A 27,281-nucleotide genomic window follows, 5' to 3' on the forward strand; every position below is an offset into this window, starting at 1 on the left:
AGCCCTGACTCTGCAAGGAGCAAGGCCCATTCCCTGCTAAACCCATTTTCCACCTCAGCCTTATGGGACCCGCTCCAGCGCCTGGTGGAATCATCAGCAGCCTGAGGGAACATGAGTGCCCCACAGCCGACCAGCTCTGCATCCATCCTGCCCCCTGCACAGCCCACCCTCTGCTCACAGGGGTCGCCCACCCGTTCCAAACTGGAATAGAGCCCAGGAGTCCTGACTTTCAGCCTCCTGGCACTGCCCTTCACTCCAGCCTGCAGCCCCTGCTAGCCCAGCCCTGCCCCTGTCCCATCTGTGTCCTTTCTCTGAGGGAGGGATGCAGCTGTAGTGGTTGGAGGAGGAAGGGGGCCTCTGGGGAAGCCCCCCCTTGTCTATCTGCGGGTGGGGGTTTGTGGAGTGGGAATGTTTGAGTCTTGACAGTCTGGGAGGAGCCAGGCCAGGACCCGCACGTCACCAGCAAAGTATCTGAGCAAAGAGCCAAAGGATGGGATGGGAGAGCAGGGCCCAGCTTCGCATGGGACATTAGGGTCTTTCCCCTCTAGAGGATTCCAGCTCCCATCTGACCCCAGGACGTTGGCAGGGGGAGAGTGGCTGGCTCCAGGGGATGGGAGACCAGGCAGGGAGGTATGGTGAAGGCAGGAGACCTGTGTGTGGCTGCAGGAAAGACCTGGGGAAACTCACTGGGAGCAGGGTAAAGCTGGAGGCTGGGGTATGGGTGTGTCCCTTTTGAACCTGGCCGGTTTGTTTATAATCCAGACCTGGTTCTGCTCAGCTGCTCCAGAACCTCCAGGCCCAGGATTGTCACCCAGCGGCCCTGAGACCTGCTCCCAACCCTGGAGACACATGGTGGTGCCCCACTGCTAGTGCACACAGCAGGCTAGCACGGGTGAAAGTGCACCCAGGCCTCGGGGTGTGTTTGCATACAGCTGTGTGCACATCAGCGTGTCTATGCACGCCTGCCCGGGTGCATATGAGCTAATAGTGCTTTAAAGAACAGCTCCGTGCGGGTAGCTAGTCACACACATGCTGCCGTGCTCCCCACACGGGTGGTCTGAGAGGGGCACTTGCTTGCCTCTGCCACACAGAACCAGCACCGATCCAGCATGGACTCCTGGGTTCTAGCCCAGATCTAGGAGGGGTGGAGTGTTTAGGGGAGAAGTGGTTCAGGACACCCCACTACCCCAGGGAAGGTGAGTCATCACAGCAGGAATGTGATGGGCTCACGCGTTCCCTGCTCACACCCACCCCACCCGACACAGGCCGGCTGGACCCACAACAACATCTGGATCTGCTCAGCAGCAGGAGCGCCCAGGAGGGGGGGGGCAGTGAGAGCAAGAACGGGAGCATGTGCCAGCTTCATTGGGCCTGGAGCTTCCTTCTTCTAACCCCAGCTAGGTCAGTACCCTCAGAACACTCTGGGTGTCACTAACTGGGGACCCCTCCATATGGAGCCCATCAGAACTGAGCCTGGGAGGGGAACAAGGTCTAATATCCCAGAGCAGGGATGGAACCTGGGACTCCCAGCTCCGGGCTCTACCCAGTGGACCCCATTCTCCTCCCAGAGCCAGGACACAGAACCCAGGAGTCCTGGTTCCCATGAAGCACAAGGCTCCATCACTTCCTGCAACCCAGTGCTTTGCTCCCTCATCCCCATGCAGTGTGGGACAGACTGCTCAGCAGCTGGGAGAGCGTGGGCCAGTCTGGATTCCCAGCCCCCCGTGGCCTGAGTTCCTGGGGAACATGGCCCCAGCAGGAAAAGAAAACAACCTTGTGGGTAAATATAGCTCAGGGGGGACATTGGGTCACAGACAGGAAGGGACAGGGCGGGGGCTTCCGTCCATCCCTCTCTGTCCTTGAGTGACCCCGAGTGACACTGACACAATTCTGTGATTCTTCCTCCCCCACAGACAGGGTGGGACTTAACATCAGGCTGCTAGGGGTGGAAGATCCAGCAGAGACAGGAGACCCCCGCCCCAAATAAATCCTTCTGGCCCAAGCCTGCCAGTCCCTCCACCTTGGGGCGAGATGGGGGCAGTATCCCATAGATGGAAAAGCACTGTGTCCCACTCCCCACAGATGTAGAGGGGCTGCTTCCCAGTGGAGGGGTGTGCAAAGTTGTGGTCAGACCAAAGGATGGGAGAAGCATCCTGCTATAGGAATTAACACCAGAGCGGGGGAAGGGGGCCCTGAGAACAAAACCTGGCCACGTGGCACATTCCTGCAGCTCCCAGACAGACACTGCCACTGACACAGATATGGGGGGACAGAAACTTCCTCTTGTATCCCAAAGGGGTTGGGGGACTCTAATGGGAGTTACGGGGGGACAGGGGAGATACCAGCTCTGCCCTCCAAAGGAAGAATGGGGTCAGTTCTGTGGGAAGCAACTCACAGCTGGATGGACAGGGAGGAATTCTGATTCCCTCTGGACCTCCCCGAACTCCCTCAGGGTATGTCTACACTACCCCCCTAGTTCGAACTAGGGGGGTAGTGTAGACATACCCCCACAGACCTCACCCTGGGCCCCTCATGCTCTTCGTATGGGGAGAGGTCCTTCTATTTACAGCTCCTTTGCTCCACCCCAGAGGCAGCTGCAGCTCAGCACCAGGCAGGGGATCTCTGCACAAATATTGCTCCCTGGCTTCCACACTGAGGCACACAGATCAGTGCTTACTAGGGGAGAGCCCCCCCTACTGAGCCCCCATCCCACTCTCACAAATTCACATTTTGCTCCTCCATCCAGACGCTTGGGCAGCCTCTGCTTTGAGTGCGGGCTGGCTGGGAACAGGGCCATTCATTTTCCCCCGCAGGGGTGGGGGTGTCTCAGGGCATAGTTCCCCCTCCCCTCCGGCAGGATCCATTTGGGTGCTGCTTCCTGCACCCCATTCCAGGACAGGACAGGACAGGACAGAACAAACAGCATGTTCTGTTCCAAGCCCCCTTCGGATGAGCTCACTCCCCACCTCGGGCCCCCACGCAGGGCAGGGCTTCAGGGTTCACACAGCCTCCGCTGGGCCTGGGTGGTGCTGGCTCAGCCTGGAGCAGACCCAGAGCCCAATGGCGGGGGGGCGGAGGCGGGGGACAGAGAAAGCACCTCCCCCACAGAGCCCAACAGTGTATGTGGAGGGGACATACACAGAGCTCCTCCCCCACAGCTCCCACTCACCAGCACACCCCTCCTCCCCACAGCCTGGTGAAGGAGCGGCATACGCAGAGCATCTCCCCCCCGTAGCCCACATACCCTGCTGGCAGGAAACCTGCCCCACCCCTCCCTGCAGCTCTCATCCCCCACCCCCACGAACCCCACAACCCTAACTGCACAGAAGACCCTTAACACTCATAGCCCCTCCCCAACCTAATGTACCCCTTCCACAATCTGCAGGAACCTCCGAAAGCATCCTGCCTCCCCCCATGTGCCCTACTTTTATCTGCCCCAGAGCAACACTGCCCCATATCCATCCTCTGGCCTTTTGCCAGCCATGCGGGGCCCCCTCCAGGGGTGGCTCCTGCTCCTATGGAGGCAGAGCCTGTTTGCTGTGGGGGGAGGGGGACGGACCAGGCTGAGACCTGGCAAACTTGCCTATTATGGGGAAATGAACTAGAAGGGAAAGGCCACGTGCCCTTTCCCCACCACTCTGAGCAGCCAGTCCCCTGGCCCCGGGGCTGGATGGGAGAGGATGCCCCCTAGAGGGGAAAAGCACCACAGCCCAGGCTGAGTGCCGCAGACGGGGTGGGGAAGCGATCCACACTCTCGCTCTCACACCCCACATGAGCTCACAGCAGCCCCAGCTGCTCCCAGCCCCGCTGGCCCACGGACAGGCTGACGCAAGGGCAGGGAATTGGGGCCGGAGCATGAGGGTGGGTGGGACGGGGACAAGGGTCAGTGCCCAGGGATAGATCTGGGCCAGTCACGGGGCGTCAGCTGCTGGAGCCGGCGCTGCCAAAGATCCTGCAACCTGGCCCAATTCACACAGCTCTGGGAGGCACTTCCACTCAGCCCTGGGCTCCCCACTCACAGCCAGACCCACTGCCTCCCCCCACCCTGGCCCTGGGCTCCCCACTCACAGCCAGACCCACTGCCTCCCCCCACCCTGGCTCTGGGCTCCCCACTCACAGCCAGACCCACTGCCTCCCCCCACCTCAGCCCTGGGCTCCCCACTCACAGCCAGACCCACTGCCTCCCCCCACCTCAGCCCTGGGCTCCCCACTCACAGCCAGACCCACTGCCTCCCCCCACCCTGGCTCTGGGCTCCCCCCTCACAGCCAGACCCACTGCCTCCCCCCACCTCAGCCCTGGGCTCCCCCCTCACAGCCAGACCCACTGCCTCCCCCCACCCTGGCTCTGGGCTCCCCCTTCACAGCCAGACCCACTGCCTCCCCCCACCTCAGCCCTGGGCTCCCCACTCACAGCCAGACCCACTGCCTCCCCACACCCTGGCTCTGGGCTCCCCACTCACAGCCAGACCCACTGCCTCCCCCCACCTCAGCCCTGGGCTCCCCACTCACAGCCAGACCCACTGCCTCCCCCTACCTCAGCCCTGGGCTCCCCACTCACAGCCAGACCCACTGCCTCCCCCCACCTCAGCCCTGGGCTCCCCACTCACAGCCAGACCCACTGCCTCCCCCCACCTCAGCCCTGGGCTCCCCACTCACAGCCAGACCCACTGCCTCCCCCCACCCTGGCCCTGGGCTCCCCACTCACAGCCAGACCCACTGCCTCCCCCCACCCTGGCCCTGGGCTCCCCACTCACAGCCAGACCCACTGCCTCCCCCCACCTCAGCCCTGGGCTCCCCCCTCACAGCCAGACCCACTGCCTCCCCCCACCCTGGCCCTGGGCTCCCCACTCACAGCCAGACCCACTGCCTCCCCCCACCTCAGCCCTGGGCTCCCCACTCACAGCCAGACCCACTGCCTCCCCCCACCCTGGCTCTGGGCTCCCCACTCACAGCCAGACCCACTGCCTCCCCCCACCTCAGCCCTGGGCTCCCCCCTCACAGCCAGACCCACTGCCTCCCCCCACCCTGGCTCTGGGCTCCCCCTTCACAGCCAGACCCACTGCCTCCCCCCACCCTGGCTCTGGGCTCCCCACTCACAGCCAGACCCACTGCCTCCCCCCACCTCAGCCCTGGGCTCCCCACTCACAGCCAGACCCACTGCCTCCCCCCACCCTGGCTCTGGGCTCCCCACTCACAGCCAGACCCACTGCCTCCCCCCACCTCAGCCCTGGGCTCCCCACTCACAGCCAGACCCACTGCCTCCCCCCACCCTGGCTCTGGGCTCCCCCTTCACAGCCAGACCCACTGCCTCCCCCCACCTCAGCCCTGGGCTCCCCACTCACAGCCAGACCCACTGCCTCCCCCCACCTCAGCCCTGGGCTCCCCACTCACAGCCAGACCCACTGCCTCTCCCCACCTCAGCCCTGGGCTCCCCACTCACAGCCAGACCCACTGCCTCCCCCCACCTCAGCCCTGGGCTCCCCACTCACAGCCAGACCCACTGCCTCCCCCCACCCTGGCCCTGGGCTCCCCACTCACAGCCAGACCCACTGCCTCCCCCCACCTCAGCCCTGGGCTCCCCACTCACAGCCAGACCCACTGCCTCCCCCCACCTCAGCCCTGGGCTCCCCCCTCACAGCCAGACCCACTGCCTCCCCCCACCTCGGCCCTGGGCTCCCCCCTCACAGCCAGACCCACTGCCTCCCCCCACCCTGGCTCTGGGCTCCCCACTCACAGCCAGACCCACTGCCTCCCCCCACCCTGGCTCTGGGCTCCCCACTCACAGCCAGACCCACTGCCTCCCCCTACCTCAGACCTGGGCTCCCCACTCACAGCCAGACCCACTGCCTCCCCCCACCTCGGCCCTGGGCTCCCCCTTCACAGCCAGACCCACTGCCTCCCCCCACCTCAGCCCTGGGCTCCCCACTCACAGCCAGACCCACTGCCTCCCCCCACCCTGGCTCTGGGCTCCCCCTTCACAGCCAGACCCACTGCCTCCCCCCACCCCGGCCCTGGGCGCCCAGTTCAGCTGTCAGAGCCCCTCAGTCGCAGCTCTGGGCTCTCCCCACCAAGTTCGGATTTACCAATCCAGCCTGAGAAGGATGCGGGTGGAGTGACGTTGCCCCCTGCAGGTGCGATCGCAGCACTGCACCAGGACGCACATTGTTCATTTAACCCGCATTTCAATGAATGGCCTTTGGGAGCTAGTTCTGACCAGCTGCTCAGGAGGGCTGGGCCACAGGGGAATGAGACACAGGCCCTTTCCTGCTTGGGCACCCCAGCTCCAATCCAGCTGCTCCAGGGCAGGGGGCTGGATGGGTCATGGGCATAGACCGTGACCTGACCACGAGCATAAGAACAGCCGTACTGGGTCAGACCAACGGTCCATCTAGCCCAGTGTCCTGTCTGCCGACAGTGGCCAATACCAGAGGCCCCAGAGGGAGTGAATAGAACAGAGAATCATCATGTGATCCCTCTGCTGTCATCCATTTCCAGCCTCTGACAAACGGAGGCTAGACTGGCCAGCAGCCCAGCTCAGTCCCAGCTTGCACTGGGTCCTGGACCTACCCCTGCTGCAGCTCTGCATTTAAAGTGTATTAGGAGCCGGGTGGGCAGGCAACATGGCTCAGTTCTGGCTCATGCTGGGTCTGGGAGTTCAGACCCTTCCCCCCGGGACAGGGGCTGCCCCAGGGACTGTAGAATAGTCAACTAACGGATAAGAATTCAAGAGGTAAAATTGACTAGTCAGTTAACCAATATTTAACATCCCTACGCTCCTCTCTCCTCAGCCGGGCTGGGCTGGGCTGGGCTGGGCTGGGCAGGGCGGTACTACCTACCTCTCTGCAGCAGCTAACTGAACAGGGCTGCCCGGCCCAAGGCCTCCTGGGCCTTAAAGAGACAGGTCCTTGAGTGGCACTGGGGCAGATGGATGGCCTGAGTGACACAATTTTGAGTACAAACTTGGGGTGTAGCCTAAGCCAGTCCTTGTTTGGGGGAAAAACTGTACCTGCAGGGTCAGCTGGAAGAGCCCTTCCTGCTCCCCACTTCCTGCTGATGTTAGCCGGGCAGGACAGCCAGTTTTCCTGGGTAAGCGATGAAAAGAACATGTCCAAAGAGAGGTCTGGTTGGAATGGCTGGTCTGGAGAACATGCCCACACTGTGCACTGCTCCGAGTCCCAGCCGAGCAACTCTTTGGCAGCCAACTTGCTCTGATCTACACAATGGTCCAGGTGAGCTTCTCAACCCTCCAAAGGTGCCTTCAGCAATATAATTTCTGTTGGAAGGGCTGGGACGAAGGGGCCTCCTACCCAAACTGCAGCTGAGTGGAACCTTTGGGGCGAGGGCTCCCATCCACTCTGGGCTGGCTGCCTGGGCTGCGTGCAGTCCCCAGCTGAGCTTGCATGCAGTGCAGATGCAGTGTGGCAAAGCGCAAGAGGCCATATGGCCCAGGAGGCAGAGGCAGGACGTTCCTGTCATTTGCGAAGAGGACAGTGGTGCTGGAACTACCTTTAGGGTTGGCGTACTGAGCTGTGCCCGCCATCTGTTCCCACCCCTCACAGCTGGGGTCACAGCTAGAGTTCCTCACTCTCCCAGACCAGGTGCCATTGCTGCAAATGGCATCCAGTACATCCGGTCCAGGAGAGATGTCACCCTAGTCATAGCTGGAGATGGCTGTCAAGTCCCAAGGCAAGGCCAGAAGCAAAGCCCCAAGCAGGCACAGGACTCTGAGCAGCAGTGGAGCCTCCAGAATTCGTAGCCTGGACCTTCAGGAGATGGCGGGACCAGCAGTACCCAAACTTGGCAGAGCCAGTAGCAGGTTGGCAATGGGGTCAGCCCTGGGGTGCAAAATCTGGGGGTGCAGCCCCTCATGCACTGATACTACCCATCCCTATGAAAGAAGACAGACATCTCAGTTGTGAGCTAAGTCCACGCCAGCAGCCCTACAATCCATCTGTCATGGCTGGGCAGGGTGGAGGCCTTCAGCCAGCCTCGTGGCAGTCAGCCCTCTGCGTGCTGAGGCCTGCAGTAGCTCATGAGAGACTCCACAGCCTGCCAATGGACGTGTTCAGATACAGCCCAGAGGGAAAGGATTTGACTCCAAATATTTTCTTATCCCAAGAAGGGGGAGGGAGCTGGCTTAGCCCTCAGAAAGCCCAGCACCTGAGGTGTCCCTTGGATGGGCCCCAGGGATCCCAGAAGGCCACTGTGGGGCACTGTGTGGATGAGAAGGGTCCCAGAGAAGCAGGAGAGTCTCTGTCCTGGGAATGCTGGGGGGCCAAGAGATCCTCTGACCCACGTCTGGGGCTGGGCTCTAGGATGACTCAGGGCCATTCCGCTAGGAGTCAGCAGATGAATCACGACTTGTCTGTCTCCAAAGGGGGGGGCAGTGCTCAGCCCATGATGCCCCACCCCCACAGCCTACGCCAGCACCCTGCAGTCAGCAGGGCCCATCCCTTCAGCCCTGGCCGCTTCCCCATCCCTACTTTCCTCCTCACCCTCCCGGAGCCTCCAAAGCACTGGTGTTCTGCTGGACTCTGTGGCAGTGCCCACTCAGAATAGGCAGCAGCTGCTGCCTGGAAGGTGCTAAACAGCAGGAGGGGGCACCAGTGTCACCCCTCCTGCCTCACCAGACAGGCCTGATTTCCCTCCAGCCAGGCCCGTTCCTGAGGCTGTGGCCTTTGCCCAACAGGCAGAGCTGGGCACGGTGCCTTGGGAAAAACCAGTGAAACCCACCAGGGTGCCTGCTTCACACCTGGTGTTGGCTTATCACCCCCGCCAGTGCTCCTGGCATCCCTCTTTCACCCTGCCCAAAGCTGTCTGGGTGCCACTCCCTCATTCAGGGGTTCCCTGCCCCATTCTCCTCCCATGTCAAGGGATCTGTCTTCCCTTCCCTCCAGTCCCCCACTAGGAGCTCTGCTTGTCCCCCCTTCCCGTCACATTAGGGCCTCTCTTTCCTGTGCACATGCCAGGGGCTTCCCCCTCCATCCCCCCGGTCTCATTTCTTCTCTGTCCAGAAGCTCAGTCACACTGGATGTCAGCGTCCCAAACTCTACCTGCCCACTAAGCAGAGCTGTGCTGGAGGGTGTTAAGCATTGACAGCAGCAAAGGGCTTAAAGCTAATCAGATGCCAGTGGCCTCCCATTTTTCCCCTTTTGGTTTCTCCAATTTTCACCTAAAACTATCCATGCAGCCTACAGTGTTCCTGAAAATCCTGGAATTGATCACACCCAGCATTCAAAAGTTAGCTTGTTACAGTTGGAGACAGGCAAACAGACCGCACTTTGTTCAGCCAATAAAGTAAACCCTACAATAATATCAACAGAGGAGACTTGCGTTCTGGAGCATTGTATTTATCGAAACATCTATTTAGAGCTTCAGAAAAAAATAAAAAGCCAGACTTAAGTTAAAAACAAAGAATGCTGCTCTTTGATTTTTTCCCAAATAGCAAATAAAGCAGGCCCTACAATAATATCTATGAAAGAGCATTTTGTTATGGAACTTTTTCTTCTAATATATGAACAAACCATAAACTGAGACTTCAAATTAATTGGGCCGTGTCACTTTTGGGAGAACAAGAAATAAAAATGAACCTCTCCCAAATATATAACAAAGTAGGTCCTACAAAAATAACATCAGCAGAAGAGGTTTTTGTGCCAGCAAATCCTCCTGGTGTATATACATTGATCCTCTGTGTCACTAGGGAAAGTCTCTCTTTTGGCATTTAACTCTTAAGTCAGGAGTGGTTGTTACAAGCAGAGAAACTTCCTGCCTTTCCCCCCTCCCCGGAGAGGGGATAAAGGCTCTCTCAGCATCATCCACCCCAGAGAGTAGAACAGGGAGGGGCTACTTAGGACAGATGCTCCCAAATGCTGCTGTGGGGCTTATTCGCCCTGTTTTACAAAGGGGGAAACTGAGGCACAATTAGGGGAAATGGTCTTAAAGCCAGTCGCAACAGAGCTGGGACTAGAACCCAGCAGTCCTCACTCCCTACCCCCCTGCTCTAACCTATTAGACCCTGATCCTCTCCTTGAGATGGGACAGAACCCGGTATCCTGGATCCGAGGGGTTCTTCCAGGTCAACAGCTCCTTTGCGGAGCAGCCTGCGTGGGGGTCCTGGCCCAGGCCCCATCTCCCCAGGATGGTGGTGCTGAGCCGGGCACTCCTGTCCCTCGGAGTACAGAGGGAGACTGCTGTCTGAGGGGTGCTCTCCTAGCCGCTCTGCCATCTCCTGGTGTCCCAGGGCAGGCATGATGGAGTGGTGCCCACTGCAGGGGGCCTGGATCTTCTCAGGCCGTGGATCCTGGAAGACAGAGCAAGTCAGGAACTGAGTGGACATGGTGGGGGCAGTGGCTGAGTGGGTACTGAGGGAGATGGAGGAGCAAAGATGGGATGACATGGTGGATAGGGACTGAGCTGCACCAGGTGTGATGCAGGGGAACTGTGCAAGCAACGAGAGGGGGAAGGAAGGATGGAGGGATGAAGCAGGCAGTGGGGTAGGGACAAGGACCGGGTGGGTAGCAGGGAAGGGAGGGGACAAGTACTGGATGGGTAGCAGGGCGGGTGGAAGCAGGGACCAGGTGGTCAGCAAAGAAGGGAAGGTAGCAGGGAGTCCCCTGCAGTGACTCCACTCCCAAGTGCCTCCCCACATACCCAGCACGGGTCTCCAGGGAGCTGTCCTGTGGGGTGCTGGTGCCGCCAGCTCAGGACTCTCTGGACATCAGGGCGCAGCTGCCTCGACTTCTCTTCATGGAAACTCCCCAGCAGGGCCAAGCTGGCCTGGAGAGTGGTCAGGTAATAGCCACCTGGGGGAGGATGGATCAGAGCTTGTCAGGCCAGAAGGGCCCCGGGGATCCCCTAGGCTGCCCTCCTCTCTGCGCAGGGCTGCTCTGAACTGAGTCCCGGAGGAAGTCGTGTGGAGCTCAGAAAAACATCCCAGCCCAGTTTAGCCGCTGCCAGCGATGGTGAAGCCAGTCCCTGGTGAATTCCCCTCATTGTTGGTCTGAATTTGGCCAGCTCCAGCTTCCAGCCCTCAAGTCCTGCTAGAGCTCTGGCTGCCCGACTGAGGAGCCGCCAGCTCTCCCATTTGTCCCCCCATGCCGGTACTGAGACTGGGATCACTCTTCGCCTGTTCTGTGCTAAGCACATGGAGCTCTGTGTCTCTCTGTCAGGCACTTTCTCTGAGCCTTTGGTTGTTTTCAGGGCTCTTCTCTGAGGCCCGTAATCTCTCAGCCTCCCTCTTGCATTGTGGGCACCAGGACTGGGGGCAGGATTCCAGCAGTGCCACATACAGAGGTACTAGAACCTCCCTTTTCCCAGTCAAGATTCCCCTGTCTACACACCCCAGATCACATTAGCTCTTTTGGCCACAGTGACACACTGGGAGGTCACACCCAGCTGGTTATGTGCCTTCCCCCCATTTGGGGAAGTAAACAGACCCTGAAATTGTCCCCTCTAGGGGGCGCCATCTCTGACCTGGCCCTAGGGTGAGGGGAGTGGCTGGTTCAGGGGGGGCAGGGAAAAGGGGCAGTGGAGGATCTAGAGATCTCCCTTACCTTCCCCCAGGAGCTGGCTGGGCTCCATCAGCTCCATCATGTATTCAGCCTCCATGAGCAGCTGGGGAAGGTCGCACTGAGCCAGGATGAAGCTCAGAACTGGCAGGAACTCGTCTGCCCCATAGCTCCCATCTGAGGGAAGTGGGACATGTGAGTGGGGGGTAGGTGCTGGCAGGGACGCAGCAGGAACATCGGGGGGATCAGGGAGGGATCCTGGCTGTAGGGGAAGCAGAAGGCATTGGAGCACAGGCTGGGGAGGGAGGCTCCTGGCAGTGGAGTGGGTGGACAGCATGGGGAGCACAGGCAGACACGGGACAGGGCAGGCCTCAGGAGGTTATAGGAAATAAGCAGGTTGAGGGTGAGGGACCAAATTGGGTGATATAGGGCAGTGACATAGTCAGAAGGGCCTACTTAGGTGGGTGGGTGGGCAAGCATGGGGGGCAGGGAGCGGGACAGAAGGGATGTGGGGGTAAGCCCTGTTTCTGCTTCCCAGCATGCAGTGGGGCCAGCTTGAGGGGTGGGCCTGGATGCAAAGTAGGTGGGCCATGACCCACTCAGCCCATTCTGTGGCTACGCCTCTGATCTGGGGGTGGTGCAAGGACTGGGGCTGGGGACAGCCCTATGGCTGCAGAGATGCTTTCTTAGGCCTGGGGCCTGGGTAAGGAAGAGCAGAGGGGCTGGGAGTACCAGGGGGCCTCTCAGGGGAGGATGGGCAGGAAGGCTGTCTGGGGGTGCTCCCATGGCTCTGCAGACACCTTGGCAGACCTGCAGTGGCAGCATCACATGGCGAGGGAGGGGAGGGGGAAGGGATGAAGGGATCCATACCCGGGGCTGCCCCCATGGCTCGGTAGACGCCTTTGCAGGCCTGCAGCAGCAGTGTCACCTGGGTGCAGGGCGAATAGGCGCGCAGCAGCCGCAGCAGTTTGTGTCGGGCCCGCTGGGTGTCAGGGGGGCCAGGCAACGTCGCCCGTGCTGGGAAGGCGCCAGGGCCCCGCTCCCTCACCAGCCGCAGGTTCTCCCGGAGCTGGCCCAGAGACCCGTCTGCCACGTGTAGGCCACGCAGCCGTGATGCCAGCACTGGCTTTAGGGGTTTCAGCACACAACGATGTAGGGCTCGCTCCAGCACAGCATCTGCAGGATAGGAGTGGGCTTCTTGGGCTAGCGCCTAGCCCCACTGCTCCAACCCATAGGCCCTACTACCTTCCTAGGACCCAGGTGTCCGGGTCCCTCCCCGACCCCCAGCTCTGACCCACTAGACCCCATTCCCCTTCCTGAACTGGGAACAGAACCTAGGCACACTAGACCCCACCCATTTCCTAGAGCTGGGAATAGAACCAGGTGTCTGGCCACTCCCCAGCCCAACCCTCTGGACCCCACCCTTTTCTTAGAGCCCAGCATCCTGGCTCCCAGCCACTGCTGAACTAACCCACTAGGCCTCACCCCCCACCCCCTCCCTGAGTTGGCTCCCTCCCCCAAGGAGTCCTGGCTCCCTCTCCTCAGCCCCACTCACCCAGTCTGTGGTCAGGCAGTAGCGTGGGGCTGGGCAGCTCCAGGGCTGGGCTCTGCAGCATCTGGGTCTTGGTGCGAGTGAGGAAGGCTCGGACGGGGCTCAGGAGCTCATGGCTGGATCGCTCCCCTTTGCCACCCCTCACTAGGGTCAGGAAATCCTGGATGCTGGCTCCCAGCCTGGTGCTCCGGTCCCGCGCCAGCCCCTCCACGGCCCGTGCCAGCTGCTTCTCAGGGGCCAGCACGGCCAAGACAGCGTCACTCATGGAGCGCAGGGGGGCACGGGGACGGCGCTGGGCAGGAGGCGAGGGGGCCCGCGGACGCCCACCTCCCTCGCTCTCTGAGCCACTGGGGGACCCGCTGTCCAGTTCCTGCAGGGATGGGAGGCTGTGCCTGGCTGGCTCAGCAGTAAGGGGTTCCCCAGCCCGCTGGGGCACCCGATATCCCGATGTGCAGAGTGGTGAGCACTGGCCCGGTTCCCGGCGTGGAGTGGGGGGCGTCCCTGCCTGGTTAGCAGGGATGGGAGGCGGTGGCTTGGGGGGCGGTGAGAGGGGGCTGGAGGTCTCAGTGGACACTCGCACTTTAATGCTGCGCTTGAAGTCATCCCGCCGTGAGCCACCGTCCTTGCCCTGGAACAGGGGGTTCAGGAAGCCCAGTGCCCCGTTGCCCAGGCCACAGTCCAGCTCCCTTGGGCTCCGCGTGGGGATCGTGCCCAGCTGGCCGGCGGCAGCGTCCTCACTGAATTGGGGCTCAGGCAATTCCGGGGAGTCCTTGGCATTGAGAGAAGAGCTCCAGAACTCTGTGGGGCAGTAAAGGAGGGGTCAGCACCGAGGAGAGCACATGGGGCCTTCCCCCTCCAGAGCGCACTGGCTCTGATCCATCCCAAGGTGGGGGCCCTGGCTGGCTGGGGGGGGGGGGGAGGGTAGGGCTTTCCCCTCTAGGGGGCGCTGGCTCCAATCTAGCCCAGGCTAGAGGGAGAGAAGGGGAACTAGAGGGAGGGAGGGATTTCCCAGCTATATGGGGAGTGCAGGGTGATGGGGAAAGTGGAATGGCTGTGGGGATGGAGGTGATGAAGTGGAAATGAGGCATGGACAGAGGGTGGGGAGGGAGGGACCAGGGGGCCTGAAGGGAGAAGGATCAGGGAGAGGAGTGCAGGGGCAGCAAGATGTGGGGCAGGGGATGGGGGAAGAGGGATGTGTGGGGGGGGGATCAACTCACCAAGCCCCAGGTGGGAAATGGACTCCAGTTCCTTGTGTGACACCGCCTGCTGGATGGGCTGGGGCAGGCGCAGGGCCACAGGGAGAACCTCCCTAGGGGGACAGTGTATCAGACTCCAGTAGCAACTCCAGGGCTCCCTCCTCTCCCAGCGGCATCCTCCCAATCCCCTTCTACTCATCCCCCCTTCCCTGAGGACTCTTCCCCAATCCCCTTCTGCCTCAGAGCTGCCCCAACTCCCTCTGCTCCATAACCCTCCCCCAGTCCCACTGCCCCAGACACTACACCAGGGATTGCCAACCTTTTTAAGCACAAGATCACTTTTTGAATCTAAGTGAGTCTGGGATCTACCTCAAACCCAAATACCCCCGCCCTGCCCCTTCTCCGAGGCCCTGCTCCTGCCCCACTTCTTTCCTGAGGTCCCACCCTCCTTACTCTGTCAAGATGGGGTACAGGGGAGCAGGACAGATTGACATCAGCGCCCTCTGCCTCTGTCTCCCCCACTCTGCACAACAAACAGGAGGCTCCCAGGGGGCAGCTTTGAGGCTCTGGGCAGGAGCAGCAAGGCAGTGTGGGGAGGAACAGTTGAAGTACCGGTACATGACAGCCTCCCCGCCAAACCAGTCAGGATCGCCTGGCAGAGGCACCAAGATCTACCGGTAGATCCTGATCTACTGGTTGGTGAGCACTGCACTACAGGATCTCAGTCCCCTGTGAGCAGGGGAAGGCTGGAGCTCAGATCTTAGAGTGTTCCCCTTGATCCCACTCACCGTCTCTGGCAGTAGGAGGCCACCAGATGCAGCAGGTCTGGGAAGCTCCGGGATGAGCCCTCCAGGGAGACTCCTGCAAAGACAGGGACCCTCAGAGCCTGCAGTGCTGAGAGGCGCTCTCCCCGGAAGTCAGTACTTGCTTACTGGCCCAGTGCTGTGCCAGGGGCACCATGCTGCAGGGAGTGGGGGGCTCCATAGGGCACCAGGCACACAGCTAACCCTAAGGCGCACATCCCTACCGGCTGGTCCTTCCTGCAGGCTGTAGCTGGCGACAAAGGCCGGTGCCAGGTCATCTAGGAGGCGCAAGCAGAGGGCCCGGCGTTGGCGTGTGTTTGATCGGCGCACCAGGAACGTCTGGGGTGAGAAGGGAGCACCTCACAGCAGGGGCTATGCAGGAGTTGTGGACTCCATATCCACCGGGGCCCTGTTCAGCCCCAGTGATCTACCTAATGTGGGATCTCCCGTCAGCCTCATGGGCTCATCCAGTGTGGGAGCCCCCCGCATCATACCCATAGACTCACCCAGTGTGCCCCCTCCAAATCAGACCCATAGACTCACCCAGTGTGCCCCCCCAAATCAGACCTATGGGCTCAGCCAGTGTGCCCCCCCCAAATCAGACCCATGGTGGACTCTCCAGCATGCCCCCCCAAATCAGACCTATGGGCTCACCCAGTCTGCTCCCTCCAAATCAGACCCCTGGACTCCCCAGGATGCCCCCCAAAATCAGACCCATGAACCCACTGCCCTCAGTATTCAGCCCAGCAGGACAGAGCCCCCTCCCCTCACCCCGGGCGGCTCCCGCTGCAGGATGTGCAGGGCAGTGGCGGAGTTGAGGCTCAGCTGCAGCCAGACGGGCTGGGTGAGGAGCAGACGATCCCGGAGGCTGACGCTGGTCGGAGCCCCCCGTGCGGGCCTGGGCTGGGGGCAGACGTGCGGCGCCGGGACATCGTACACGGGGTCACGAGCCAGGCGGAGCGGGGAGGCAGGGCTGTGAGGAGCGCAGGGAGCCCAGAGTTAGGAACCCAGGAGTCGCGGCTCCCCACCCCCGCCCCCGCCCTCCCAGAGCTGGGGCAGAACCCAGGCGTCCTGGCTCCCGCCCCTCCCGGCCCAGGCCCCTCGGCCATACCCGTGCGGCTGGTCCGGGGGCTCCATCTGGCCGGGTGACCAGGCTGCGGAGGTGCGAGGCTCCCTCTGCCAGGGAGAGGAGGCGCAGCGGGCCGCCCCCTTCCCCTGGTACCAGCTCTCCGGGCCCGGGGCAGCCCAGCCCAGCCCAGCCTGCGCCAGCCCCGAAACGCCCCGGGAGGGAGGCGGCAGGAGGAGCAGGAAGGGCACGACTCAGACCCACGTGGCTCCTGCTGGGAACTTGCTTCTCCACGCGACACGGAGCCCTAGCGGGGCGCTGAGATGCAGCCGCCTCTGGGGTGGGGCGCGGCGCGGTCTATAGCGGGAGGCAGGGGCGAGGGAGCCCTGCACACAGAGCTGCGTCCCGGTATCGGCTCCACAGCCAGTGCCCCGGCTCCGTGGGAGCCAAACCTGGCCCGGAGCAGTGGAATGCGCGTCGGCTGTGACTCACCGTCACACCCAGCCATGGCACAGGCCCGGACCGGGCGGAGCCAGCCCCAGGCAGGGATAGACCCCCCCGCAGTCACGTTCCCAAGGCAAAGCTCTCTAGGCTGGCACAGCCCGTGCGGGGGCGCAGATCTAATCAGCCAGCCAGCCCCAGGGCAGGCGGGGCAGGCACAACTCACCAGCCTACCAGCTCACTCCTTTTGTACAGGGGGAAACTGAGGCACGGAAAAGCATACTGCCCAAGCCAGAGCTGACACAGAGCCCAGGAGTGCTGGTTCTCAGCCCATCTGCTCGAACCCACTGGATTCCAACCCCCCAGCTAAACACAGAAAGCAGAAGTCCTGACTCCTAATCCACCCCCAACTCTAACCACTAGACACCACTCTGCTCCCAGGCGTCCTAGCTCCCAGCACTTTGCTTTAAGCACTAGACTCTACTCTTCCAGCTGGGCGAGAAAGGTCAATGCGAGGGCTGTAGGCTGTATGGACAGTCGGTAGCAGCCAGGACAGTAGAAGGAGCAGCCAGGGGACAAAGAAAGTTAGCCACAGGTGGAAAATCCATCAGAACCAAGCCAGATTCTCCCCTCCTCCCCCCATCCTGACTGCTGGGCTGTGCTCCCATCTTACCAGGAGTGAAGTTTTGATATGAATGGAGCTGGCATCTCAGATCATCCCGGGCAGAGCCCCCAGTGTCCTCTTCCATTCTCCCAGTTCCCATCCAAATGGCCCCCATTGCAGGCCCTGGCAGGGCCCCCTTCTCATAACCTCTTTGCTACCTTCAGCATCATTATTAATCTATTATTCCCTTCACTCCCATGTCAGACTCACATGTGCTGGGCTTTGAGCATGTCCAGGCCACAAGCCAAACCCTGGCAGCTGCCTGGCCACCCTGGACATCAGGGGCCCTGGGCATCATCCCCCAGGTCTTACTTTGTCTTGGGTTTTGTATCTGTCCCCATCCTCCACCCTGGAGCCCTGCAGATGCCTTTTCCCCTCTCCAGGGGGACCACAATGGCTCCCAATACAGGAAGGGAAACCGAGGCACAAACCAGGGAGGGGGCTCTGTCACTGTTAGACAGCCAGCTGCAAAACCGAACCTTGGGGTTCTGGCTCCCAGCACTCCCCCAACTCAGCGAACTCCACAGTCCTTCCAAAACTGAGGAGAGACTCCAAGGCTGTCTACTCTGGTGGGTTCTTGCGCAATAACAGCCATTCTTCTGCAGAGCGTCCACAGGGCTCGCCTGCTCTTGCTTAAGAAGATTTACAGTAAAGCGTGGGAAGAGAGGGCTTCTTGCGCAAGAGCTACGCTCTTTTCTAATAAGTGTAAGCCCTCTTGCGCAAGAGGGCAGTGTGGACATCCAGCAGGGGTTTCTTGTGCAAGAAACCCCTTGGCTAAAATGGTCATCAGAGCTTTCTTGCACAAGAGTGTCCACACTGCCATGGACACTCTTGCGCAAAAAGACGTGTTCTTGCATATGAACCCGCCAGTGTAGACATAGCCCAGGAGTTCTGGATCCCAGTGCTCCTGTCCCACTTGACCCCATAGAGCTCTTAAAACTGAGGCTAGGACCCAGGAGTTCTGGCTCCCAGACCCCAAACAGCTGGGCCAGCAGAGAAGGGGGTTGAGCCATGGGAAGGGTAGTGTGAGGCTGGGATTCAGGAGATCAGTTTTCTAGACAATTCATGGGACATCAGGCTAAAGCCCCATTGTGGGGAGGGACCAGTAGGATTTGAGAGTCCAACATGGGGAAGAACCAAGATCAGGGCAGGATTCCCACTTCTGTGCCAGATCCCCCCTGTGACCCAGCCCCACTCACCCCAATGCCCTTGTAGCCCCTCCAGGGCCTGTGAAGTTGGGGTACAGCTCATGCAGAGGGGTCCCCCATTTGTGCTCCCTCTTGCTCTGCTGAGCACTGGCAGGGTGCAGGCAGCTGCACTAGGGTGCTGGGGGAGGCCTAGATGAGAACAGGTGTGGCTCAGACACAAGGCCCCCCAGACTGTCACCCATGTGAGCAGCTCCCAGCAGTAGGATCTGGCCAGGGACAGAGCGGAGGTGGCTGTCTTTTCCAAAGGGAAGGGAGGCTGGAGAAAAGACAACAGTGCAGACTGGGAGGGTCCCAAAGGTGCTGCCACTTGTGTGTCCCAGAATCAGCACAGGCTGGAGTCAGGGAGGGTCCTGACACCAAAGCGATCCACGCCCTGAAGGAACTGTGGCCAGCAGGTCTAGAGGGCTCAGACAAGGGATAGCGCACGTAGCTGAGGGGATGGTGCTGGGAACATTCTGTGCCTCAAAGGGATACAGAAGACACCCCACTCACCCCCCAGGCCAGCTCATCCCTATTCCCCAGAATACATTGAAATGAATCAAAGAGCCAAGATTGTGCATGTTTCGCTTAGTTTTTAATGTGAACACTTCCAGGGAGCTGGTCAAGACCCAGGGCTTTTCCTGCAGAAGCCCCTGGAACCAGCATCCCTATTTCCCTGTGGGGCACAACAGCCCCGGACACAGGGAGTTACGTGCCCCCCAGATTGCTACAAACACCAGAGTCCTAGCGAGGGAAGCGAGCGGTGAAGCCTCGTGCTGGTCTGTCTGCAGGGATCTGTGACGGGAGCGCTGGCCATGTGAACACTCCACCGGGCAGGGCCCCAGAGTCCTCTCCATCTGGGTCCTAGTGCAAGGGGGCAGCAAGCCGAGCCTCCGCCCAGCCCCTCGCTGCACCGCAGACGAGCTGTGGGCCCTTGTGTCCAGGAGGAGGCCTGTGCCAAGCCGCAGGGCTGAGCCCCACTCAGGCCTTGCGCACCGAGTACTTGCCCTTCTGCAGCTGCGAGACGTAGATTTTGGTCTTGGTGCCATCCTCCCGGCGCAGCCAGACCTCCCCAGTGCTGACAGCCGTGATCACTGCCCTGCAGGGGAGAGAGGGGTCATGCCAGCCCCCCCAAGGACAGTCAGTCCTCTCCACCTTGGGGCTGGATTCAGGGTCCCCCAGACCCCGTCTCGGGAAAAGGCTCTGTATCCCATTCCCTACCCCGAGCCAGCCAGCCTTGGGGCTGGATCAGAGCTGGTGCCCAGGGCCATTCCCAGGGGGAATGGGGCCTGGGGCAGTACCATCTCTCCCTATACCCCAGAGGTGAAACCCAGAGCAAATCTCCCCATCCCAGGCCCTGCCACAGCTTTAACCCTTCCAAGCATCACCCCAGCTCTGCCCTCACCCCACACTCTTCTACCTCCTCTTGCCCTGGTATTGAGGGTTTGAGTCCCACAGTGATCCAGGGAATTAGCTGGGAGCTTAGGACGAGGCGGCAGCAGGCGTAACACACCGCTCACCACAGCAGCGGTGTAACACAGCTCACCCAGCAGCCCCCTCTGCTCCAGCCCGCTGTGGCTGGGGCGCTCTGCTTCTGGCTATCACATGCCCAGAGCTCAGCGGGTTGGCAGAGGGCAGCAGGATAGAGCAGAGCAGGCTGCCAGGTCACTCTGGCTTCCACCATCACAGTGAGTGGGAGGATGACCCCCTGCTGCCCTGAGCCAGGCCTCCAGGCAATTCCCTGGATCACTCTGAGGCCCCCATGGCCTGGGGCTGGGATGGCCGCTCCATGCCGTCCTATGGATGGGATGGCTTTGCTGGTGCCGCTTAGAAGGGAAAGGCCCCGTGCCCCATACCCTCCAGCCAGCCAGTTCCTGGCCACTCACTGCGCAGGCGCCTCGTCCCCGACCTCCAGGACAACACTCTGCCCTTTGCTGTAGATCTCACCCTCGTAATGCAGTCGCCCGTCCTCGCAGCGCGCTGAGAACTGGGCTCCCGGCTTCTCCACCTTCACCAGCACTGAGGGGAGAGCGGTGGTCAATGGTAGGGGGGCTGGTGCAGCCCCTACATATGGGGATAGGCCCTGCTGGCAGCAGATGGCAGCTGCAGGGCCAAGTTGGCTCATGTCCTGGCTGAGACACGAGGGGACACCAGAGGCCAGACTGGAACCTGTGCCCCTAGAGAAAAAGGCCCCATATCTCATCCCTTGCCCAGCTCTTACCATCTGCTTTTCTTTTCTGGGGGGACACGGCTGCTTTAGCCTGTAGGGAGAGTCAAGATGATTAGAGAAACTTATGCAGGGAGCACACTCCACCCCATACCGCTGCTCACTGAGCTATCTGGATCCCACCCATGCTGTTCCCTCAGGAAGGATGGCAGCATTAGCCTGACATACAGATGGGGAAACTGAGGCATAAGGTAAGGTACTCACTCAGCAGCAGTGAACAGAACCGGGGAGTCCTGATTTCCAGCCCTCATTCTCCACCCATGAGTCTTGTTTCCCCACCTTCCCTATCACACTAACCCACCAGACCTCATGATCCGCTCCCAGAGCCCAGGAGTCCTGACTTCCAGCTATGCACATGGTGACTTTTTAAAAGGGTATATAAAGAATAGATGAGAAAATAATCCCATTTCCAGGTGTTTGATCCCGAACAGCAGTGCTAGAAAGGGGATTATTATGGGATACCCCGGGTGTACTGAAGAACAACTCAGGGTCTGTGTGGGCGGTTTAAGGGACCCAAGCATTGTGTGTGGGGCCAGTGGTGGATGAGGGGTGGGGATTAGAGGAACCAGGTGTCCTGCATGGCAGCTGGAGGACATGGGGAGAGTGAAGGGAGGGGACTAGGCATTGTATGGTGGCCAGTGGCGTGCGATGGAATGAGGGTGATTAAGGGATCCAGGTGTCCTGCGGGTCAGCCTCACCTTTTTGATGGCTGTCCAGTCTTCCAGGATGTCGATGTCCCGCAGCATGTAGACAATGTAGGGGCGTGAAGGGCATGTTAAGGGCACGTAACCATACATGGGCATGGTGATCATTTAGCCCTGTTCCCTCCCACACTCACTAGAAGGGCAGCACCAGGATAGGCAAGCCAGAAAGGGGCATTGAGGGACAGTGGCAGCAGCCAGACACAGATCACTACGGAGCAGGGAGCCTCTGGGCCAGACATCCCAGATCCTTCCCTCCCACCCCACTCCTCATCACCACAGGGACTGGAAGGGTAAGGAGCCAGGGCTGATGGGACACCTGGCGAGATGGGTCTATCCTGGGAAAGGAGCAATCAGCATGGCCAGCCGGTGGAATACCAGCATGGTTCCTGCTCCAAGCCCAGCAAGCGGAGGGGATACCAACGCAAGGATATCAGACACAAGCGGCGCTTTCTTCCTCTTGGCAGGCCGGAAGGGATCCCACTTCTTGAGGTTGTTCTTGGGGCGCAGCTTGTCGTCCCACCACTCTATCCCAGGAGGGGAGAATGAGGGTCAGAGGACAGCCCCTACTGCCAGGCTGCAGGAGGGGTCTGCTTGGCAGCAGCCTTCCCCCTCAGTCCCACAAGAGCTCCTCAGGGGGGCAAAGGGGGTTCAGTCCTCTCTTCCCATTGGGGCTTCCAGTGCAGTGGGTAGGTAGTGCCCCCGAGGTTGGAGATAAGGGGGGTGGTTTGTGTCAGGAGTGAGAGGGCAGCAATCCTGCCCCATGAGGAACTGGCCTAAGACTCAAACTTGCCTCATACATGGATTAAAGCTAGTAGCAAGTAGGACCAGCACCAGGATGCTGGGCAGGATGGTCTGGTCCATGAAGTGCAGGGATCCTGAATGTAGCTGCCTTTGTAATGAGGACCCAGGGGCTGGTGGGAAGGGCCCTGTGGGGGGGGCGGCAGCAGTATGGCAGGAGGTGTCAAGCTGGGGACACAGTAGAGTGAGATGAGCTTGGAGGCACCCTGGATGACCAGGAGGCAGACATGCCAGGAGAATGGCAGAGGGGTAGGCCCCAGGCTCACTGACCTGAGGTGATGTCAATGCTCTGCCGATCATCCTCTAGGCGCTGGATGCGCTCCAGCAGCTCGCTCTGCATGTTGTCATAGAGCAGCAGCTTCTCACTCTGTGTGGACAGGACAGGGTTGGGGGTGCAGCCAGGATAGACCCACCCCCACAGCAGAGGTCCCCAGGGCACAGAGGACCCTGGGGAGCCCCTGGTGGCACAGCCAGATCCGCCCCCACCGCCAAGCTATGGGCTCCCAGCCTCCCACTTGGCTTGTCTGGCCCCCACCCCCAAGCTATGGGCTCCCAGCCTCCCACTTGGCTTGTCTGGCCCCCACCCCCAAGCTATGGGTTCCCAGCCTCCCACTTGGCTTGTCTGGCCCCCACCCCCAAGCTATGGGCTCCCAGCCTCCCACTTGGCTTGTCTGGTCCCATTCCTGGCCCCCCCAACAGTGGCTGGAATCACCCCCAGGCTGGGGCGCAGAGGGTTCAGGCAGGATGGGGCAGGCAGGGAACTGGATGGAGGGTATGCAAGACCAGGGCAGTCCATGGGACATCTCGGGGCAAGATTGGGGTGCTTATGCCGAGGGGCTCTGGGGCTAAGAGGGGCAGAGGAGGGTCGTGAGAGCCCTCACCTCCAGGTGCTGGCGTGCTCCCTGTAGCTCACACTCGTGCTTGTTCCTGACCACTTCCAGGCACAGCCCTTTGTAGATGCCTGTGGTGGGGGGAGGGAGCCAGTCACACCTGTCCACCTACCAGCCCCTCCGCCTCCTCCTAACCATTGGCCCTGCAAAACACCCACCCTGGCTAACTCCAAACCTCCCATGAGGCTCCCAAAGTCCCTGCCCTCCTACTACCATGGGCATAGGCCTCACAAGCTTCACTCCCCCAACCCTTCGAAATTCTTACTTTCTGGGTCTTGCCATCAACTCCTCTCACTGGGCCCCACCTCTTCCTCCCATGAGCCTGGGCCTGGTGATCCACCCCCACCTGCCTGGACCTTCCCACCCTGGAGCCTCTCCTAGGGCCTGCCTGCCAGCACCCCACAGGCCTCTCCTGAACCCACCTGCTTCCTCTCCCTCAGGCTCACCTCCATATTAAGGATGTTAAGAGGCAGGCGACTGACTAATTGCATAGTCAATATTTGTACTGACTACACGATCAGTCGATGAGGGAAGGTGCTCTATCCCAGCTCATGCCGGGCAGCTCTTACTACATTTAAAATCCTGGACTGGCGCAAGTTGGGACTGAGCCAGATTTGCTCAGTCCCAGCTTGTGCTGGGTTCAACAGCCCATGCCTTGGCCAGCCTGGGCCACCATGAACAGAAGCTGCTCTAGCAACAGGTCTTGTTCATGGCAGCCCAGGCTGGCCGTGGGCAGAGGCTGCTTCATGGCAGCAGCCCCTCCTGACCTACCCCTCATTGCTGCCTCTTATAGTGGCAGCAGCAGGTGGGGGGGAGGCGGCACCACAGAGATGGTGCTTGGGGGGAAAATGGCTTTTAAGCCATCTCCCCCCCAGCACCAGCTCCTGTTCCCCCATGCCCTTTGCTGCCTCTGCTACAGGCACTTACATCTCTACCATCCATCCTCCCTTCTTCTGAACCCTTCCCTCCCACTCCCCCCGGGGCCACACTGCATCTGGGCCCCCCTAAACCCAACTGCCCCATCTCCAGAGCCTTGCTGCTCCCTTAGAGCCATCAATTGCCCTCTGAGGCCTGCCCAGACCAGGACAGCCCATGGGACAGTCCCCTCCTCCCAGGTCCTGGTACTGAGCCCTGGAACCTCCACTCCTCACGGCAGTGGAACCAGTCCCCTGTGGGGCAGCAGGGGATACAGCTAACACATGGGCAAGGCCATGAGCTCACCAGCCACCTCGATACGGATCTTCATGTTGTTCTGCAGGACACCCAGGGGGTCGAGGTACTCGGCAGCCCGCCCCGATGCCACGTCCTCCAACTTGGCCTTCACCTGGTTCAGCCGCTCCTTGAACAGCCTGCAGGGTGCACCAGCAGGTACTGAGCAGAGTCCTGTCCACCCCAGGGATTCCCTCACACCACCCAGCATGGTCCAGTTCTGCCCACCACACCCAGCATAAGCCTGCTCAGCCCTTGCCAACCCACAGCATTAGCTAGCACTGAGATGCGGCCATTTCTTGGGTGGGGTGCAGCAGGGACAGTTTATACCAGGATCTCTTGCCTGGCACTGAGATACAGGCACCTAAAAGATGGGGAATCCAAGAGGGGACTCACTTTTCTTTGAGCTCAGAGAACTGCTTCTCCAGGTCACACATCTCATCTAGGCACTCGCTGCGGCGCCGCTCACAGTCCTCCTCATCCATTTCTGCAGGGCACAGCACATGTATCTTACAGGCCACACACAGACCAGGGCAACAGAGGCATACAGAGCCAGGACACTCACCCAGGTCACACACACACAGCTAGGAGTAAATAGAAGAATAGGACCCAGGAGTCCTGATTCACAGCCCCATCCCCCAATACCCCCCACTCTTCCCAGAGCTGGGAACATAACTTAGGAGTCCAGAGAGAGGACACTGGGGTCATGGCTTTTACCCTGGAAGCAGAGCCACATCCCAGAACCGCCTTGTGATAAAAGGCCAAGCCCCTCCCTGTATCCCCTTCCATACTCAAATACCTGAGCTTTCTTCCTCTGATTCAGAAGGGCTGGCACTACGTTCTTCCTCGCTCTCCTCCTCTTCACCATTCAGCTCAGGTGCCGAGTCCCCATCCCCCTCCATCTCTTCGGCCTCCTTGGGCACCGGATGCACCGGCATGGGCACTCTAGGTGATCAATGGCAGGTGATCCAGGAGGGTCTTGTTTCACTGCATCTCCCACCCTCCTCCATCACACCTGGCCAGGGACAGCTACCCACAAAACCATGGGACACCCCATGTGCCCAGACTGTGAATATGGGTAGCTCCACCACACCAACAGCAACCCTTGACAATTTGCATCCCCCTGCCCCAGGGCAACCTCAGCTAGTAGGCCCCAATCGCCACAGCCCATTGAGCTCCCAAGGCTTCCCACTGGCCAAGGAAGTAGCAACCTTCTCCATTGGGAGCAACGCCAAAACCCACAACTTGATTCACATGGAGCTAGATCAGAGCCAGCACCTTGCAGAGGTGTTTTATTTCCCCATCCCACACCCAGCCAGCCAGTCATCCTGCCATGGGGCTGGCACAGGGACAGCGCCTCCTTGTTCTCACTGCACTGTCATGTGCAGCCACCTTGTAGGGGAAACCCCGCAAAGCTGCCGAGATGCTGTCAGGGAGCCAGGTGCTGGCAGCTGCTATTGCTACGGCATTGTGACATGTGCTGCGACTCTGCAGCGATGTGTGCTGACCCCAGCGGAGCTGGGACCCCAGAGATCTGCTGCCATGAGCCTAAGTTGCGGATGGGAGCTGCTCCCTCCTTGCCAACAATGCAGGGACCTGGCTTCCAATAGGCCCAAGACCCCATGGGGCACCCAAGCCCCATAGACAGCTAGGGCTAAGGGTGGGAAAACAGGCAGAGCCAGTAACAGAACCCAGGAGTCCTGGCTCCCAGCCCCCTGCTCGCTCTGTAACCATGGCCTGGCCCATATCCCATAATGGGCTCACTACTGCATACGCAATGCTGGGAGAACCCCCCTCCATGAGAATGGTATTTCCCATTTTCTGCTCACTTCCGAGGAACATACCAATGCTATAACTGCCCCCTCCAATTGACACCGTTTGCTCTAGTCTATGCCTGTGTTGGGGAAGATACCACTGAGCCCACATACACACACACCAGAAGGCCACAATTCGCCCTCCCCTCGAGATTTCTTCGCATCTCCCAGTTTCATTGAATTTGTTTTGGAAGGTGTCATTCATGTCCCCATGATGGGGGAGGGGGGTGAAGTAGGATACAGTGCACCCCCTTCCCAAGCTACAATGGTCTGCGCTGCCAGTACGTTTCACGAGGAATGGATCTTTGAATACCCACAACATAGGGGCCGCAACCTTCCCCTGAGTTGCAATAATCTGCGCCGGCCGTCGCTGTAAGTTTCCCCCTTGCGGTTGTAATGGGCCAGCCTGCCCTCCCTTGAGTTCAACGGGGATGGAACCAACAAGTTCCACAAGCAGGGGAGGAAGCGAATTTCTCCCTTGGGTTGCGCAAGCTCTATCCTGGCTTCTATTGATCTCAGCGGGGAACGCACCACCCAGCACCCCATGAGGGGGAAGCTGGGACGAATCCATCTCCCGCTGCTCTGAGCCCCACGTACCTCGGGAGTCCAGGCCGGCGGCCTCCCTCCCGTAGCTGCTTCGCTTCTCCGTACCCGGAAGTCCCGTAGCTACTGGCCCCACCTTATTTTCTTGCAGCCAATCAGGGACACCAATTAATCAGCGCGCCGTTGACTCTATGGTTCCCAGCTGCCCACTACTCCGGGCCTTATGGGATAGTGGAGGATGAGACGTGTTCCCATGGCAACAGACCCACAGCCTAGCCTGAGATGACCACATCCATCGAAAGTTGGCTAAAGGGCGGGCACCCCCCGAATTGGTGTTGCCGCAGCACCTGCTTGTGACACATCACCATGGTACCTAGTCGAGTTGATGCCATGGTGCTTGGTCATGACATCTCCAGAGGACCCAGTCAGTGTTGTAGTGGCTCCTGGGCAGAGTCATCACAGCCTGGTGCAGTGTCACTGAAGCATTGCCACAGCTCCAGTCCCAGAATTGCTATAACACTTGGCACCCAGTCCCAGTCCCGCCTCAGTACAATGCCTTTGGCCTCCTTGCCATGGTGCACAAGCACAGTGTTGTCATGGGACTGCCCCCAACAGCCAAGTACCTGGAGAGCAGCCAAGGGTGTGTGGCTCTCAATTCCCTTCTCCTGATCATGAGCAGG

The 27,281-nt window shown here is 60.3% G+C and overlaps 2 protein-coding genes across 6 annotated transcripts; both read right to left on the minus strand.

Moving 5' to 3' along the window:
* Positions 1-9,309: 9,309 nt before the first annotated feature.
* On the minus strand, positions 9,310-16,610 carry RIN1 (Ras and Rab interactor 1). 2 transcript variants are annotated; one of them, XM_075938975.2, is made up of 10 exons: positions 16,170-16,610; positions 15,830-16,031; positions 15,283-15,397; positions 15,044-15,116; positions 14,277-14,368; positions 13,063-13,857; positions 12,436-12,683; positions 11,553-11,769; positions 10,651-10,802; positions 9,310-10,300 (listed from the first exon to the last, which is right to left on the minus strand). In XM_075938975.2, the coding sequence occupies exons 1-10, from the start codon at positions 16,193-16,195 to the stop codon at positions 10,001-10,003; spliced, it is 2,220 nt and encodes a 739-aa protein (XP_075795090.2). In that variant the 5' UTR covers positions 16,196-16,610; the 3' UTR covers positions 9,310-10,000. The 2 variants fall into 2 exon arrangements, with proteins under 2 accessions (XP_075795090.2, XP_075795091.2); XM_075938976.2 differs by having other exon boundaries at positions 9,314-10,300; positions 11,553-11,684; positions 12,378-12,683; positions 16,170-16,604.
* A 2,644-nt stretch (positions 16,611-19,254) lies between these two features.
* Positions 19,255-26,814, minus strand: BRMS1 (BRMS1 transcriptional repressor and anoikis regulator). Of its 4 annotated transcripts, none has more exons than XM_006129707.5 (11): positions 26,656-26,814; positions 25,044-25,189; positions 24,641-24,731; positions 24,257-24,384; positions 23,027-23,106; positions 22,416-22,512; positions 21,779-21,871; positions 21,342-21,406; positions 20,638-20,677; positions 20,303-20,435; positions 19,255-19,515 (listed from the first exon to the last, which is right to left on the minus strand). In XM_006129707.5, exons 2-11 carry the CDS (start codon positions 25,180-25,182, stop codon positions 19,398-19,400), a joined length of 984 nt encoding a protein of 327 aa, XP_006129769.1. In that variant the 5' UTR covers positions 25,183-25,189; positions 26,656-26,814; the 3' UTR covers positions 19,255-19,397. The 4 variants fall into 4 exon arrangements, with proteins under 4 accessions (XP_006129769.1, XP_006129768.2, XP_025043846.1 ...); XM_006129706.5 differs by lacking the exon at positions 26,656-26,814 and adding an exon at positions 26,376-26,564; XM_025188061.3 differs by lacking the exon at positions 26,656-26,814 and adding an exon at positions 26,089-26,109.
* Between the last annotated feature and the right edge of the window lie 467 nt (positions 26,815-27,281).

Source organism: Pelodiscus sinensis, chromosome 11, assembly GCF_052426305.1.
Source record: "Pelodiscus sinensis isolate ZL-2025 chromosome 11, ASM5242630v1, whole genome shotgun sequence".
Lineage (NCBI taxonomy): Eukaryota > Metazoa > Chordata > Testudines > Trionychidae > Pelodiscus > Pelodiscus sinensis.